The 15,557-nt window shown below is 45.8% G+C and overlaps 1 protein-coding gene across 1 annotated transcript in view; it reads right to left on the bottom strand.

Moving 5' to 3' along the window:
- Positions 1-216: 216 nt before the first annotated feature.
- Positions 217-15,557, bottom strand: part of LOC139392163 (POU domain, class 2, transcription factor 2-like) — a 45,962-nt gene continuing 30,621 nt past the window's right edge. The window contains exons 2-15 of the mRNA XM_071139935.1: positions 15,147-15,212; positions 14,391-14,425; positions 13,728-13,784; positions 10,957-11,070; positions 8,060-8,290; positions 7,698-7,806; positions 7,390-7,487; positions 6,973-7,167; positions 6,482-6,772; positions 6,017-6,208; positions 5,504-5,552; positions 4,996-5,143; positions 2,669-2,742; positions 217-570 (exon numbers count right to left, since the gene is read on the bottom strand). Of these exons, the coding sequence (XP_070996036.1) occupies positions 272-570; positions 2,669-2,742; positions 4,996-5,143; positions 5,504-5,552; positions 6,017-6,208; positions 6,482-6,772; positions 6,973-7,167; positions 7,390-7,487; positions 7,698-7,806; positions 8,060-8,290; positions 10,957-11,070; positions 13,728-13,784; positions 14,391-14,425; positions 15,147-15,212 (1,958 nt within the window). The 3' untranslated portion in view covers positions 217-271. The remainder of the gene's footprint in view (positions 571-2,668; positions 2,743-4,995; positions 5,144-5,503; positions 5,553-6,016; positions 6,209-6,481; positions 6,773-6,972; positions 7,168-7,389; positions 7,488-7,697; positions 7,807-8,059; positions 8,291-10,956; positions 11,071-13,727; positions 13,785-14,390; positions 14,426-15,146; positions 15,213-15,557) is intronic.

The raw sequence follows: 15,557 nt of genomic DNA, 5'->3' as shown, positions 1-15,557 counted from the left end.
CCTCTCCAACTGTATGGATAGATCATTTTTTTTGGTTTAAATCTCCACCGTTCTCCTGTTCTCTCCTCCTCTCCATTCTTCCTCGCTCTCGTCTTCCTCTTTCAATCTGTGTATTTTTTGGCTTTGAAAGACTCCGGGAGAGAGAGCGAAGGCGACAAATGGAGGGAGAGAGAGATGGCTTTGGTTGAAAGGCGAGGTGTTTCTGTAAAGCTCCACTAAAACTCCTCCTCCTCCTCCACCTTCCGACAGGAACCTTTGGGTTGTGTCGTCGTCACTCGGCCATGGCCCCGCCAAGCGGCGGCGGTGAGGCTTCGCTGAACGAGCAGAAGGAGGCAGGGCTGGAGCAGGGAGAGGAGGAGCAGGAGTCGACGTCCATGCCGCTGGCGCGGGGGGGCGGAGAGTCGCCCCTGGGACCGCCGACCAATCCCACACAGGCTTGGTGGGACGCCATAGGCAGGAGGGTGTGGCGGTTGAGGAATAGGGAGGGGCGAACCCCAGCCCCGCCCAGGATCATCTGACCTCCGGCCTCAAGACTGGAAATGGGCAGCTGCCCACCACTGGCAGCCAGAGCTGAACCATGATAGAGTTACAGGGGACGGGGTGAGAGAGGCAGGTGGAAGGGACGGGGTGAGAGAGGCAGGTGGAAGGGACGGGGTGAGAGAGGCAGGTGGAAGGGACGGGGTGAGAGAGGCAGGTGGAGGGGATGGGGTGAGAGAGGCAGGTGGAAGGGACGGGGTGAGAGAGGCAGGTGGAGGGGACGGGGTGAGAGAGGCAGGTGGAAGGGACGGGGTGAGAGAGGCAGGTGGAAGGGACGGGGTGAGAGAGGCAGGTGGAAGGGGTGAGAGAGGCAGGTGGAAGGGACGGGTGAGAGAGGCAAGTGGAAGGGACGGGGTGAGAGAGGCAGGTGGAAGGGGTGAGAGAGGCAGGTGGAAGGGGTGAGAGAGGCAGGTGGAAGGGATGGGGTGAGAGAGGCAGGTGGAAGGGATGGGGTGAGAGAGGCAGGTGGAAGGGGTGAGAGAGGCAGGTGGAAGGGACGGGGTGAGAGAGGCAGGTGGAAGGGACGGGGTGAGAGAGGCAGGTGGAAGGGACGGGGCGAGAGAGGCAGGTGGAGGGGACGGGGTGAGAGAGGCAGGTGGAGGGGAAGGGGTGAGAGAGGCAGGTGGAGGGGAAGGGGTGAGAGAGGCAGGTGGAAGGGACGGGGTGAGAGAGGCAGGTGGAAGGGGTGAGAGAGGCAGGTGGAAGGGGTGAGAGAGGCAGGTGGAAGGGACGGGGTGAGAGAGGCAGGTGGAAGGGGTGAGAGAGGCACGTGGAAGGGACGGGGTGAGAGAGGCAGGTGGAAGGGGTGAGAGAGGCAGGTGGAAGGGACAGGGTGAGAGAGGCAGGTGGAAGGGACAGGGTGAGAAAGGCAGGTGGAAGGGACAGGGTGAGAAAGGCAGGTGGAAGGGACGGGGTGAGAGAGGCAGGTGGAGGGGATGGGGTGAGAGGCAGGTGGAAGGGACGGGGTGAGAGAGGCAGGTGGAAGGGACAGGGTGAGAGAGGCAGGTGGAAGGGACAGGGTGAGAGAGGCAGGTGGAAGGGACGGGGTGAGAGGCAGGTGGAAGGGAAGGGGTGAGAGAGGCAAGTGGAAGGGACAGGGTGAGAGAGGCAGGTGGAAGGGGTGAGAGAGGCAGGTGGAAGGGACAGGGTGAGAGAGGCAGGTGGAAGGGACAGGGTGAGAGAGGCAGGTGGAAGGGACGGGGTGAGAGAGGCAGGTGGAAGGGACGGAGTGAGAGAGGCAGGTGGAAGGGACGGGGTGAGAGAGGCAGGTGGAAGGGGTGAGAGAGGCAGGTGGAAGGGAAGGGGTGAGAGAGGCAGGTGGAGGGGACGGGGTGAGAGAGGCAGGTGGAAGGGAAGGGGTGAGAGAGGCAGGTGGAAGGGGTGAGAGAGGCAGGTGGAGGGGACGGGGTGAGAGAGGCAAGTGGAAGGGACGGGGTGAGAGAGGCAGGTGGAAGGGGTGAGAGAGGCAGGTGGAAGGGGTGAGAGAGGCAGGTGGAAGGGGTGAGAGAGGCAGGTGGAAGGGGTGAGAGAGGCAGGTGGAGGGGACGGGGTGAGAGAGGCAGGTGGAGGGGACGGGGTGAGAGAGGCAGGTGGAAGGATTGGAAGGGGAAAAGAAAGGTAGAGGAGAAAGAATATAAGTTAATACACCTACCAGAGATACGTGGGCATCGATTTGGGTGACACTGTAACTGATTACATGGTGAGATGAAGGATGGCGATGACGAAGGTGAGATGACGGATGGCGATGACGATGGTGAGATATTGCAACAGATGAGAGAAAGTAGTGTGACTAAAGCAGGGAGAGCTTAGTCAGCCAGAGCTTGCAGGAAAGCTAACTCATACTTGGCACATACGCACAGACACACGACACTCACATTATCTACTTGGCGGCGATACGGATGGGATGGTGTGAAGACATGCAATTTCAATTGATTTGAAATCCCATGTTGAAATGATAGCAAACTGAGGCACATATTCCTTTCTGCCTTGAGATCTGCACGGTTAACTCAACATTTTCTCCTCTTGGCATCAGAGCTTGATGTAGGTGAGAGTCAGAGTTGCGCGCGCTTATTACAAATCAGAATACTAATCCATCATCTGGATAGACACTGATTTTGTCAGACTAACACACCTTGCATTGTGGCCAGGGGATTGCTGCTGATGAGAGCCTGGTTCATCCCTGTGCTTACTCCCATCATTGTGTTCCTGGAATATGTATGGATCCATATTCATCCATGTGCACATACACACACATTAAAATACACACACATTCAAACAGACACACACATGCAGAGATGGAGAAAGGACCAAGAGGGTTAATCGAGAAAGGACCAAGAGGGTTAATCGAGAAAGCACCAAGAAGGTTAAGTGAAAGCTCATTAATCAAACGCCCTCATTTATGTCTGATATGGAAGCACAACATGATTTGATTGTATGCATTGGCCTGTTTCTGAGTCTGGGTTGACTAGCACGTCTATGCCTGCAGACAAACACTGCCGTTCAAAAGTTTAGGGTCACTTAGAAATGTCCTTGTTTTTGAAAGAAAATCACATTTCTTTGTCCATTAAAATAACATCAAATTGATCAAAAATACAGTGTAGACATTGTTAATGTTGTAAATGAATATTGTAGCTGGAAACAGCTGATTTTTTATGGAATATCTACCTAGGCGTACAGAGGTCCATTATCAGCAACCATCACTCCTGTGTTCCAAAGGCACGTTGTGTTAGCTAATCCAAGTTTATAATTTTAAAAGGCTAATTGATCATTAGAAAACCCTTTTGCAATAATGTTAGCATAGCTGAAAACTGTTGTCCTGATTAAAGAAGCAATAAAACTGGCCTTCTTTAGACTAGTTGAGTATCTGTGGCATCAGCATTGTACCGGCTCAAAATGGCCAGAAACCTTCTTCTGAAACTCATCAGTCTATTGTTGTTCTGAGAAATGAAGGCTATTCCATGTGAGAAATTGCCAAGAAACTGAAGATCTCGTACAACACTGTGTACTACTCCCTTCACAGGACAGCGCAAACTGTCTCTAACCAGAATAGAAAGAGGAGTGGGAGGCCCCGGGGCACAACTGAGCAAGAGGACAAGTACATTACAGTGTCTAGTTTGAGAAACAGACGCCTCACAAGTCCTTAACTGACAGCTTCGTTAAATAGTACCCGCAAAACACCAGTCTCAACGTCAACAGTGAAGAAGCGACTCCGGGATGCTGGCCTTCTAGGCAGAGTTGCAAAGAAAAAGCCATATCTCAGACTGGCCAATAAAAATAAAATATGATGGCCAAAAGAACACAGACACTGGACAGAGGAACTCAGACAGTTTGCGCTGTTCTGTGAAGGGAGTAGTACACAGCGTTTCTTGGCAATTTCTCACATGGAATAGCCTTCATTTCTCAGAACAAGAATAGACTGACAAGTTTCAGAAGAAAGGTCTTTGTTTCTGGCCATTTTGAGTCGGAAATCAAACCCACAAATGCAGATGCTCCAGATACTCAACTAGTCTAAAGAAGGCCAGTTTTATTGCTTCTTTAATCAGAACAACAGCTTTCAGCTGTGCTAAGATAATTGCAAAATGGTTATCTAATGATCAATTAGCCTTTTAAAATGATAAACTTGGATTAGCTAACACATCGTGCCATTGGAACACAGAAGTGATGGATGCTGAAAATGGGCCTCTGTACGCCAATGTAGATATTCCATAACAAATCTGCTGTTCCCAGCTACAATAGTCATTTACAACAACAACAATGTCTACACTGTATTTCTGATCCATTTTAATGTTATTTTAATTGACAAAAAAAATGTGGTTTTCTTTGAAAAACAAGGACATTTCTAAGTGACCCCAAACTTTTGAACAGTCTTGTATGTGCATGTTTCTTCATATGTGTGAGAACTTGCAGATTTGCTGCAAAACAGGTGGGGTAGCTTGACATACCACATGTCGTCGCATACCATGAATTCCCAGCAAGTCAGTAAATATCACCAATTCCAGTTTATTGTTTGCGTTCACAGTTTAGCAGATGTTATAGCAGATGTTATAGCAGATGCAGCGAAATGCTTGTAAGTCTCAGAATGTCAGTTACGCTAGGTACTGTAGCTTGTCATTGCGTGCATTCTGCTGTTTATTTAATCAATCTATTCAACCTGAATCTAACTAGGTAGGTCCATTGGGAAATTATTCTAATTTGAAATGACATCCTGGCAAAGTGGTGAAACACAGAAAAGTGTGTTGAGGATTCAGTGTTAGGAGTCAGTGTTAGATTGAGCACATGTGCAGTAGTCGTTGACTGTGCAAAGGGTAGAGAGAGGATAGAGGAGATCACAGGTTTTGAGTTATATAATCAGGGGACACTAACCCAGCGTCTACTATCAAAGTGTATTTGTTTGAGTATGCGCGATTGTTCAGTGTTAGATTGAGTAAGTGTAGAGTAGTAGGAGAGAGAGAGACTCACCCAGCGTTCAGGCTGTGGGCACTGAGGGTGGGAGGGGCGTTGCTGGCTGTGCTGTGTGGAGGCGGAGTCACAGAGGAGGGGGCGGAGCTCATAGTTGCAGAGCCACTGGGGGTCAGAGGGCAGGTTGCCGAGGGCGATGGGCTGGTCACTGAGAAAGAGAGAGAGAGAACCATCAGTAATATGAATGGTATACAGTACGTTTGGTTGCATTGATTACAGGAGGTTGGTGGTACCATTATTGGGGAGGACGGGCTTGTGTTAATGACTAGAGCGGAATCAGTGGAACGGTCTCAAATACAATCAAACACATGGTCTCCATTATTATGAGCTGTTCTTCCCTCAGCAGCCTACTGTGACATCGGTACGTTGTCCCAATGCCCATTGGTACTGGGTTTGAGAACCATCTGAACTCGCCTCTGTCTTAGTCCACTAAAGGGAATTTAGACCTCTGGCACTTGTGGCCTAGCTTCACAAAAACACAAATGTATCCAAAAATCAATTTCCTCACCGGTTGTGCTGAGGCTGGTGGCAGCCTGTTGCAGCCCCTGACTAGACATCTGGAGAGAGAAAGAAAGAAAGAAAGAAAGATAGAGAGAGAAAGAGAAAAAAAAAGGCAGAAAGAGAGAGAAAGAGAAAGTGAGAGAGAGAGAGGTGGATAGGTTGTGAGCAGGAGAGAGACAGAAGAAACACGCTCTCGTGGTGTAACTGTGATGACGTGTGGGTTGGGTGTGTAACGTATCACACCTCATACAACACTGTGTTTGCACGGCGCTGAGAGTGGAGCAGTGCTGGATGGGTTAGGCCACAGGGTCATACATGGGGTCGTGCAGAGGGAGGGGGCATGTCCATAGATACAGAGAGTCAAAGATCTATTCCTCTCATGATGACAGACTTGTATTTAGACAGAGTTTGTTTCCAAACTAAGGAACAGGGAGGCAAGGGACCAAAGGCCTGCCAATGACAGGCATGGTGAGGGTTGGTGGGGAGGGTGGGATGGGGTGAGGTGAGTGCGGGGTCATACCATGTGTGGGTTGTAGCAGGGGGGTTTGTGCGTCACAAGGGAGGACTGGCTGGGCAGGGGAGGGGTGGCACTGCAGGGGTTGATGCGTTTCTCTTTCTGGCGCCGGTTGCAGAACCAGACCCGGATCACCTCCTTCTCCATGTTGAGCTGCTTTCCCATCAGGAGGATCTCCTCTGAGTTAGGCTTCTGGTTCTGAAGGGAACACGGTCAGAAATCATGATCAAACATGTTGTCATGAGCCACAAACATTATATATCGCATAAATCAGACATGTTGTCAATGTTACTTTCAATAGTGGTATTTAGATAATGAAATGTTCATTAAAAAAAAGGGAAATAAACTTCATTAAACTGTTGTGGACAGAATCGTTGGTTTATGTACTCTACTGCGAGTGCAGTGTAGAGAGTACTATGTGATTTGAGTGGGTTCCCCAGGGGTCTGTTGTGGGACCTCTCTCTTTCTCACCGAGATGAAGTTGCGCTCTAAGGCCACGCGGACGTTGGTCTCAATGCTGGTGCGTTTCTTCCTGCGGCGCCCCGTCATGCCCTCAAACCCCATCATGGGGGAGGAGAGAGAGCTGGGGCTGGGAAGCATGTTGTCTATCGCCATGGTCTCTGCATCGTTTAGCCACTTCTCAAGCAGAGGCTTGAGCTTGCACATGTTCTTAAAGCTCAGGTTGAGGGCTTCGAAGCGAGAGATGGTGGTCTGGCTGAAGTCATTCCCATACAGTTTCCCCATTGCCATGCCAACGTCACCCTGGGGGGGAGATAATTTGTGTTAAACGTTCATCTTCATTCAGGCGTCCAGCGCCTCCTGACACCATGTGAAGCCTAGCTTGATCTAATTGCTCACGCTCCTCTTGACCTCTATCACATTTCACATTTCATTGCACACACACACACACACACACACACACACACACACACACACACACACACACACACACACACACGTACCTGTGTGAAGCCCAGTTTGATGCGTCTCTGTTTGAAGGTGCGGGCGAACTGCTCCAGCTCCTCCAGGTCACTTGGCTCCTCACCGTGCGGGCCAGAGGTCACCGAGGTCATGGGGGCGGCCGAGGCCCCGGAGGTCACGCCGCCGTCCCCGCTCTTGTCCCTCTGTAACGACGTGAGGCCATCACCATGACGACGCTACAGTGCGTGAGACATAAACCAATATCATTGCTGTCGAATGGCAAAGGGTGGCTGGCACACCGACATTAGCTATTGACGACTGATGAAAGATCTATGGCGAGTTTGTGAAGATTAATTTTCTTGACTTAATTAATTTACTTACAAGTATGTAGTACAAGTATGTTATAAAGTGTAGTCTCAACACACACACATTTGAGGTGGTTTTCAATAATACTACACCTGTGCTTGCAGTCCCAGCCTGGGTGGCGTAGTTAGAAGACTCCCCTGGCTTTGCTGATGCTGAGGTAGCGAAATTAAATTTGGTGTCGAGAGTAAACCTGAGGAACACAACGGACAAGGAGTTAACACTATTGGTATTGTAATTATATGAACACTATTGTATATTAACTGTATTCTAACACTTTATTCTAACTCGTTTTAGAACTAAGCAGTTAGATCACAATGCCAAGCTATACATTGTTTTGTGCGGAGAGTAAGTCACAGTGTTGATGATGGTGGTTCCCACTTACTTAGTAGGTCCCACTTACCCTGCTGCCCCTGTTGTCCCTGGGCCTGAGGCAGGAGGAACTGAGGAGACTGCAGGTGATGGCCGGGCATCAGGACTAACTGCTGCAGCTGCAACAGTTGCTGGATATCCTACGGGAGGGAGGGAGAGGGAGAGAAGGGGAGGGAGGGAGGGAGGGTCAACATGTCTTGTATGATTTCTGAAAAGAGCAACACACACACCCTTGGAGGAAATATAATGCAAAGAAATGAGCAAAGCCCCAGCCTTTAAAGTAACATCACCCAAGAGTATATGGAGAAACACTTCTGACATAGACAAGTGTTGGTCAGTGAGTTAAATTGGCTTAAAGCTGGTCAAATCTGATCCGTGACTGGCCGCTCCTACCTGGGCGGTGAGCTGGATAGGCTGAGAGAGCGTGAGCTGAGGCTGGGCATGCTCTTGTTTGGTCAGCTGCTGCTGCTGCTGTTGTTGCTGCTGCTGCTGATTGGCTTGGGCTGCTGCGTGGGCGGCATGAGCAGCGTGAGCCGCGTTGGACTGCTGCACGGCAGCGGCCAGGAGTTGAGCCTGGGCCTGCTGAAGCAACAGCTGCTGCTGCGCAGGCAAGAGGGCAGCCAGCTGAGGAACAGGAGGAAGAGGAGGAGGGGGAGGAAAGGGTAGGGTTTGCCCAAAGAGAGGAGGGGGGAAAAGCAAAAGAGGTAGAAAATAGTGTCACTCAGCGTTTGCGGCAGGCAGGAAGAGGCAGAGGTGGGATCAATTCCATTTGAATTCAGTCAATTCAGGAATGAGGAAAATCTGAATCGACAGAATTGAGTTGAAATGGATTTCGCCCCAATCTTGGTAAGACGCAAGCAAGAGCGAAGCAGAAGAAGCCTACCCTAACCGCCTACACACTACACTCTTAGAAAAAAATGTGCTATCTAGAACCTTAAATGGTTCTTTGCCTGTCCCCATAGAAGAACCCTTTGAAGAACCCTTTTTGGTTCCATGTAGAACCCTTTTGTGTTCCATGTAAAAGCCTTTCTACTAGAGGTCGACCGATTAATCGGAATGGCCGATTAATTAGGGCCGATTTTCAAGTTTTCATAACAATCGGAAATCGGTCATTTTGGACACCGATTTGGCAGATTTTTTTTTATTTTTACTATTATTATTGTTTTTACACCTTTATTTAACTAGGCAAGTCAGTTAAGAACACATTCTTATTTTCAATGACGGCCTAGGAACGGTGGGTTAACTGCCTTGTTCAGGGGCAGAACGACAGATTTTCAGCTTGTCAGCTCGGGGATTTAATCTTGCAACCTTACAGTTAACTAGTCCAACGCTCTAACCACCTGCCTCTCATTGCACTCCACGAGGAGACTGCCTGTTACACGAATGCATTAAGAAGCCAACGGTAAGTGGCTAGCTAGCATTAAATGTATCTTATAAAAAACAATCAATCAATCATAATCACTAGTTAACTACACATGGTTGATGATTTTACTAGTTTATCTAGCGTGTCCTGCGTTGTATATAATCGATGCGGTGTGCATTCGTGAAAAAGGACTGCCGTTGCTCCAACGTGTACCTAACCATAAACATCAATGCCTTTCTTAAAAGCAATACACAGTCCTGCATATTTAGTTAATATTGCCTGCTAACATGAATTTCTTTTAACTAGGGAAAATGTGTCACTTCTCTTGCAACAGAGTCAGGGTATATGCAGCAGTTTGGGCCGCCTGGCTCGTTGCGAACTGTGTGAAGGCTATTTCTTCCTAACAAAGACAGCCAACTTCGCCAAACGGGGGAGGATTTAACAAAAGCACATTTGCGAAAAAGTACAATCGTTGCACGTACCTAACCATAAACATCAATGCCTTTCTTGAAATCAATACACAGAAGTATATATTTTTAAACCAGCATATTTAGCTAAAATAAACCCAGGTTAACAGGTAATATTAACCAGGTGAAATTGTGTCACTTCTCTTGCGTTCATTGCACGCAGTCAGGGTATTTGCAACAGTTTGGGCCGCCTGGCTCGTTGCGAACTAATTTGCCAGAATTTTACGTAATTATGACATAACATTGAAGGTTGTACAATGTAACAGGAATATTTAGACTTATGGATGCCACCCATTAGATATAATACGGAACGGTTCTGTATTTCACTGAAAGAATAAACGTTTTGTTTTCGAGATGATAGTTTCCGGATTCTGCCATATTAATGACCTAAGGCTCGTATTTCTGTGTGTTATTACGTTACAACTAAGTCTATGATTTGATAGAGCAGTCTGACTGAGTGGTGGTAGGCACCAGCAGGCTCGTAAGCATTCATTCAAACAGCACTTTAGTGCGTTATGCCAGCAGCTCTTCGCAATGCTTCAAGCATTGAACTGTTTATGACTTCAGCCCTATCAACTCCCGAGATGAGGCTGGTGTAACCGAAGTGAAATGGCTAGCTAGTTAGCGCACGCTAATAGCATTTCAAACATCACTCGCTCTGAGACTTGGAGTAGTTGTTCCCCTTGCTCTGCAAGGGCCACGGCTTTTGTGGAGCGATGGGTAACGCTGCTTCGAGGGTGACTGTTGTCGATGTGTTCCTGGTTCGAGTCCAGGTAGGAGCAAGGAGAGGTACGGAAGCTATACTGTTACACTGGTAATACTAAAGTGCCTATAATGACATCCAATAGTCAAAGGTATGTGAAGTACAAATTGTATAGAGAGAAATAGTCCTATAATTCCTATAATAACTACAACCTAAAACTTCTTACCTGGGAATATTGAAGACTCATGTTAAAAGAAACCACCTGCTTTCATATGCTCTCATGTTCTGAGCAAGGAACTTAAACGTTAGCTTATTGCACTTTTACTTTCTTCTCCAACACTTTGTTTTTGCATTATTTAAACCAAATTGAACATGTTTCATTATTTATATGAGGCTAAATTGATTTTATCGATGTATTATATTAAGTTAAAATAAGTGTTAATTCAGTATTGTTGTAATTGTCACTATTACAAAAAAAAAACAAAAAAAAAATTGTCCGACTAATCGGTATCGGCTTTTTTGGGTCCTCCAATAATCGGTATCGGCTTTTTTTGGCCCTCCAATAATCGGTATCGGTATCGGCGTTGAAAAATCAAAATCGGTCGACCTCTACTTTCTACTGTGGGTTCTACATGGAACCCAAAAGTATTCTGCCTGGAACCAAAAAAGGTTCTCCTATGGGGATAACCGAAAATCCCTTTTGGAAAGAAATGTCTAAGTGTGTACATTCAGGTAGTGTGTCTGTGCCAGTGCTTACCCCTGCCAGCTGACTCCCTGCCAACATGAGTTGTGTGTGAGGGTGAGGTGTCTGCTGCTGGGAGGGAGGCGGCACATGGGTGGAGGTCATCTCAGGGCCAGCCTCACTTTTACTCTGCAGGGGGAGTTATATCAAAACATTGAATAGGGTGAAAATATAGGTAAATACATGCAAAAATAATAATCGTGAAGATACATGTTTTTTTGGCATCTGGTACACAGGCCTCAGTCTAGTTGCCAACATGGGTCCCTTAAATGGGACAGAAATATGGTGCAAATGACCTGATTAGAGCAAAATTATATTTTTTGCCTAAAACTAAAGGATTTGGGTGGTTTCATGAGATAAAACATGGATTAATATCAGAGGATCATCTATATACTGTATGAACCATACAACCAACATTGAATTTTTTTTTTTGACAAAGACAATTAGCAACTTCCACAATTGTTTACTGAATTACATACAGTTGAAGTCGGAAGTTTACATACACTTAGGTTGGAGTCATTAAAACTTGTTTTTCAACCACTCCAAAAAATGTCTTGTTAACAAAACAAAACTATAGTTTTGGCAAGTCGGTTAGGCATCTACTTTGTGCATGACACAAGTAATTTTTCCAACAACTGTTTACAGACAGATTATTTTTCTATAATTCACTGTGTCACAATTCGAGTGGGTCAGAAGTTTACATACACTAAGTTGACTGTGCCTTTAAACAGCTCGGAAAATTCCAGAAAATGATGTCATGGCTTTAGGAGCTTCTGATAGGCTAATTTACATAATTTGAGTCAATTGGAGGTGTACCTGTGGATGCATTTACAGGCCTACCTTCAAACTCAGTGCCTCTTTGCTTGACATCATGGGAAAATCAAAAGAAATCAGCCAAGTCCTCAGAAAAAAATTGTAGACCTACAAAAGTCTGGTTCATCCTTGGAAGCAATTTCCAAACGCCTGAAGGTACCATGTTCACCTGTACAAACAATAGTACGCAAGTATAAACACCATGGGACCACGCAGCCGTCATACCACTCAGGAAGGAGACGCATTCTGTCTCCCGGAGATGAACGTGCTTTGGTGCGAAAAGTGCAAATCAATCCCAGAACAACAGCAAAGGACCTTATGAAGATGCTGGAGGAAACAGGTACAAAAGTATCTATATCAACAGTAAAACGAGTCCTAAATCGCCATAACCTGAAAGGCCGCTCAGCAAGGAAGAAGCCACTGCTCCAAAACCACCATAAAAAAAGTCAGACTACGGTTTGGAACTGCACATGGGACAAAGATCATACTTTTTGGAGAAATGTTCTCTGGTCTGATGAAACAAAAATAGAACTGTTTGGCCATAATGACCATCGTTATGTGTGGAGGAAAAAGGGGGCGGCTTGCAAGCCGAAGAACACCATCCCAGACGTGAAGCACGGGGGTGGCAGCATCATGATGTGGGGGTGCTTTGCTGCAGGAGGGACTGGTGCACTTCACAAAATAGAGGGCATCATGAGGCGGGAAAATTATGTGGATATATTGAAGCAACATCTCAAGACATCAGTCAGGAAGTTAAAGCTTGGTCGCAAATGGGTCTTCCAAATGGACGATGACCCCAAGCATACTTCCAAAGTTGTGGCACAATGGCCTAAGGACAACAAAGTCAAGGTATTGGAGTGGCCATCACAAAGCCCTGACCTCAATCCTATAGAAAATATGTGGGCAGAACTAAAAAAGTGTGTGCGAGCAAGGAGGCCTACAAACCTGACTCAGTTACACCAGCTCTGTTATGAGGAATGGGACAAAATTCACCAAACTTATTGTGGGAAGCTTATGGGAGGCTACCCGAAACGTTTGGTCCAAGTTAAACAATTTAAAGGCAATGCTACCAAATACTAATTGAGTGTATGTACATTTCTGACCCACTGGGAATGTGACAAAATAAATAAAAGCTGAAATAAATCATTCTCTCTACTATTATTCTGACATTTCACATTCTTAAAATAAAGTGGTGATCCTAACTGACCTAAGACAGGGAATTTTTACTACGATTAAATGTCAGGAATTGTGAAAAACGGAGTTTAAATGCATTTGGCTAAGGTGTATGTAAACTTCCAACTTCAACTGTACATAACTGATTTTCTATGCATACTGTATCACCAGTCACGCAATACTCTACAACTAAATCAAGAGTACTTTTGAATAAAGAAGTTAAAGTAAAAAATGTAACCTGCAATAAATAAAATTAGTCAACCGATTTTTTTTCAAGTCTCCTGCTCGTCAGTAAATGAGTCTTAACCCGCTTAACTCTTGATATATGAATTGGATCTCCATTTTAGGCCCTAATGGGGTCCCACAACATATAGTAAGAAATATATTACCATGCATAACATGTTGATCTCTGTTGTGTAAATCATTTTAAAATATTCCAAGTTGTCTGATGATTCCTGACCTGAGGAAGCTCCTATCCATCCATCTGCCCATAACTCTCTTTTTTCTCCATCTCCCTTCATTTCGATATATATTAATGTCTATCGTCTCTCTTCTGCAGCATGTCTTTATAAAGTGAATTGTGCTCGTTCTTACGCTCTAGTTCTCAGGAGTTGATGGGCGTGTCAGCATTCGTAATGGCCCAAACATCCTAATTTGCATATTGGCCAACGTCTATGCAGCACCTGAGGTATGTCTGTGGGGTCTAAATAGATAAGCCACTCACACACACAAGCACACACTGTCTCTCGCTCTCGCTCTCTCTCTCTCTCTCTCGCATGTGAGTGCACTAATTCACTCACCTTGGTGTTGCTCAAGGAAGGAGAAAGACTGAAGGGACTCGTTTTCATTGGCTGAACCTGCGAGGAGACGAACGGCAACAAACTCTTTAAACAGACAACGGACACAGACCTTTAAATCTACTCATGTGCAAAGCCATTAACACAGTTGCTATTCCAGGTTGATAGAACTCATCAGTTTAATCCACGTCTCCTAATCATTTTCATTTTTTCAAACCTATCCAAAAAAAAAAGTACCATTCTAGGACCTTAGAGATAGGACAACTTGGGGAATTGAGGTGGTCCTGAACACTGGAATATCAGTAAACACTTTCAAATTCACAAACCTTTCACAAACCTTTTATAGAAAATCATTTTGTCAGATACTGTAAATATCAGATATGTTTTTAGCAAATCTAACCAGCATTTACAGTTTCTCTGTAGACTACAGAAGTTTTTTTTTGCATGTAATAGGCCTACATGTCACAGGTTTAATATTGCCCTTTCGATGACCGGTTCCCCGAACTCTGACCTTTGTGTCTTTTAGGTTCTACTGTATACACTTATTCAAATAATCATATTACAACCTTAGAGCAAACAACAAGAATACATCAAAAACAAATCGCAGTAAATAAACAACAACAAACATCATTTTACGTTCAATGAAATTAAATTGAGATGACAAACCTGATCATTTGCATCGGGACTGTTCCTCTCGGAGTCTGGTGAGATAAAAAGAGAAAGACAGAGAGACATGGGGTGACATGAGAGAGAGAGAGGAGAGAAAATGAAAAGTGCAAGATTGAATTCTAATAACCCCGCAATGATCTACTGTAAATGCCTCAGGCTGTAGTTTGAAATAGGTTACTTCAAATGTCAATTACTAGCATTCCGCATCCTAGCTGTCAGCTAAATCTACTTAGAAACATAGGTGTGCCACGATATGACTCTGAGCAGTGACCTATATGGAGCTATAGTGTCATGTGCATAAGTCATATAAACAGGCTGACTAAAACATTCTCATTTTCTGTTCGGAAAATGTGAGAAACGTGATCAAAGTAGAAGATTTGCGGTCTGTTATTGTGGGTGTTTTCTGTCATAGGGCGGCAGGTACCCTATTGCGGTTAAGAGCATTAGGCCAGTAACCGAAAGGTTGCTGGTTCGAATCCTCAAGCTGACTAGGTGAAAAATCTGTTGATGTGCCATTGAGCAAGGCACTTAACCTTTATTGCGGCTCTAAGTCGCTCTGGATAAGAGCATCCTCTAAATGACTTAAATATAAACACATCCAAACACAATACATCAGATTAGCCCACTCTTACCAATCAATACGAGAACACAGACAGATGTAGGTACAAAACAACATACTTTGATTCAAACATTCATATAAAATGATGATAAATAATATTAAAGCAACACATAATGCAGTCTCAAAATGGTTACCTGTGCTCTCCCCTGGAAAGTCTGTCCCAGGCTTCTCATCCTCTGCTGGTTTTGACATCCTGATATCTGCAGGGGAGAGGGAGGCAGGTCAAATATAACACAAATATAAAACATCCCCAGCCCAGCGTATATGGAGGGATGAAGATGAGAGAGTCACTGGGAGAAAATCTCCCTCGTCCTTTTTTTCCCCCTTCCCTCCCTCCATCCATCTCCTCTTCTCCTTGGCTCACACAGTGGCTTCCCGAGTCAAGAGTGTCACAGGGCCATGTTCAGTCTTACGCAGTAACGCATGCTATGCACCCAAGACGAGAGAGAGAGAGGCCAAAAACAACATTTCCAGCCGACTGGATTAATGAACACAAATGAAATGGTTAGGAGACCTGGCACGAGGCTAGGTGGCACAGACAAGTC

Source organism: Oncorhynchus clarkii, chromosome 32, assembly GCF_045791955.1.
Source record: "Oncorhynchus clarkii lewisi isolate Uvic-CL-2024 chromosome 32, UVic_Ocla_1.0, whole genome shotgun sequence".
In the NCBI taxonomy this organism is placed as follows: Eukaryota; Metazoa; Chordata; class Actinopteri; order Salmoniformes; family Salmonidae; genus Oncorhynchus; species Oncorhynchus clarkii.
This window is presented reverse-complemented; position numbering and strand designations above follow the sequence as displayed.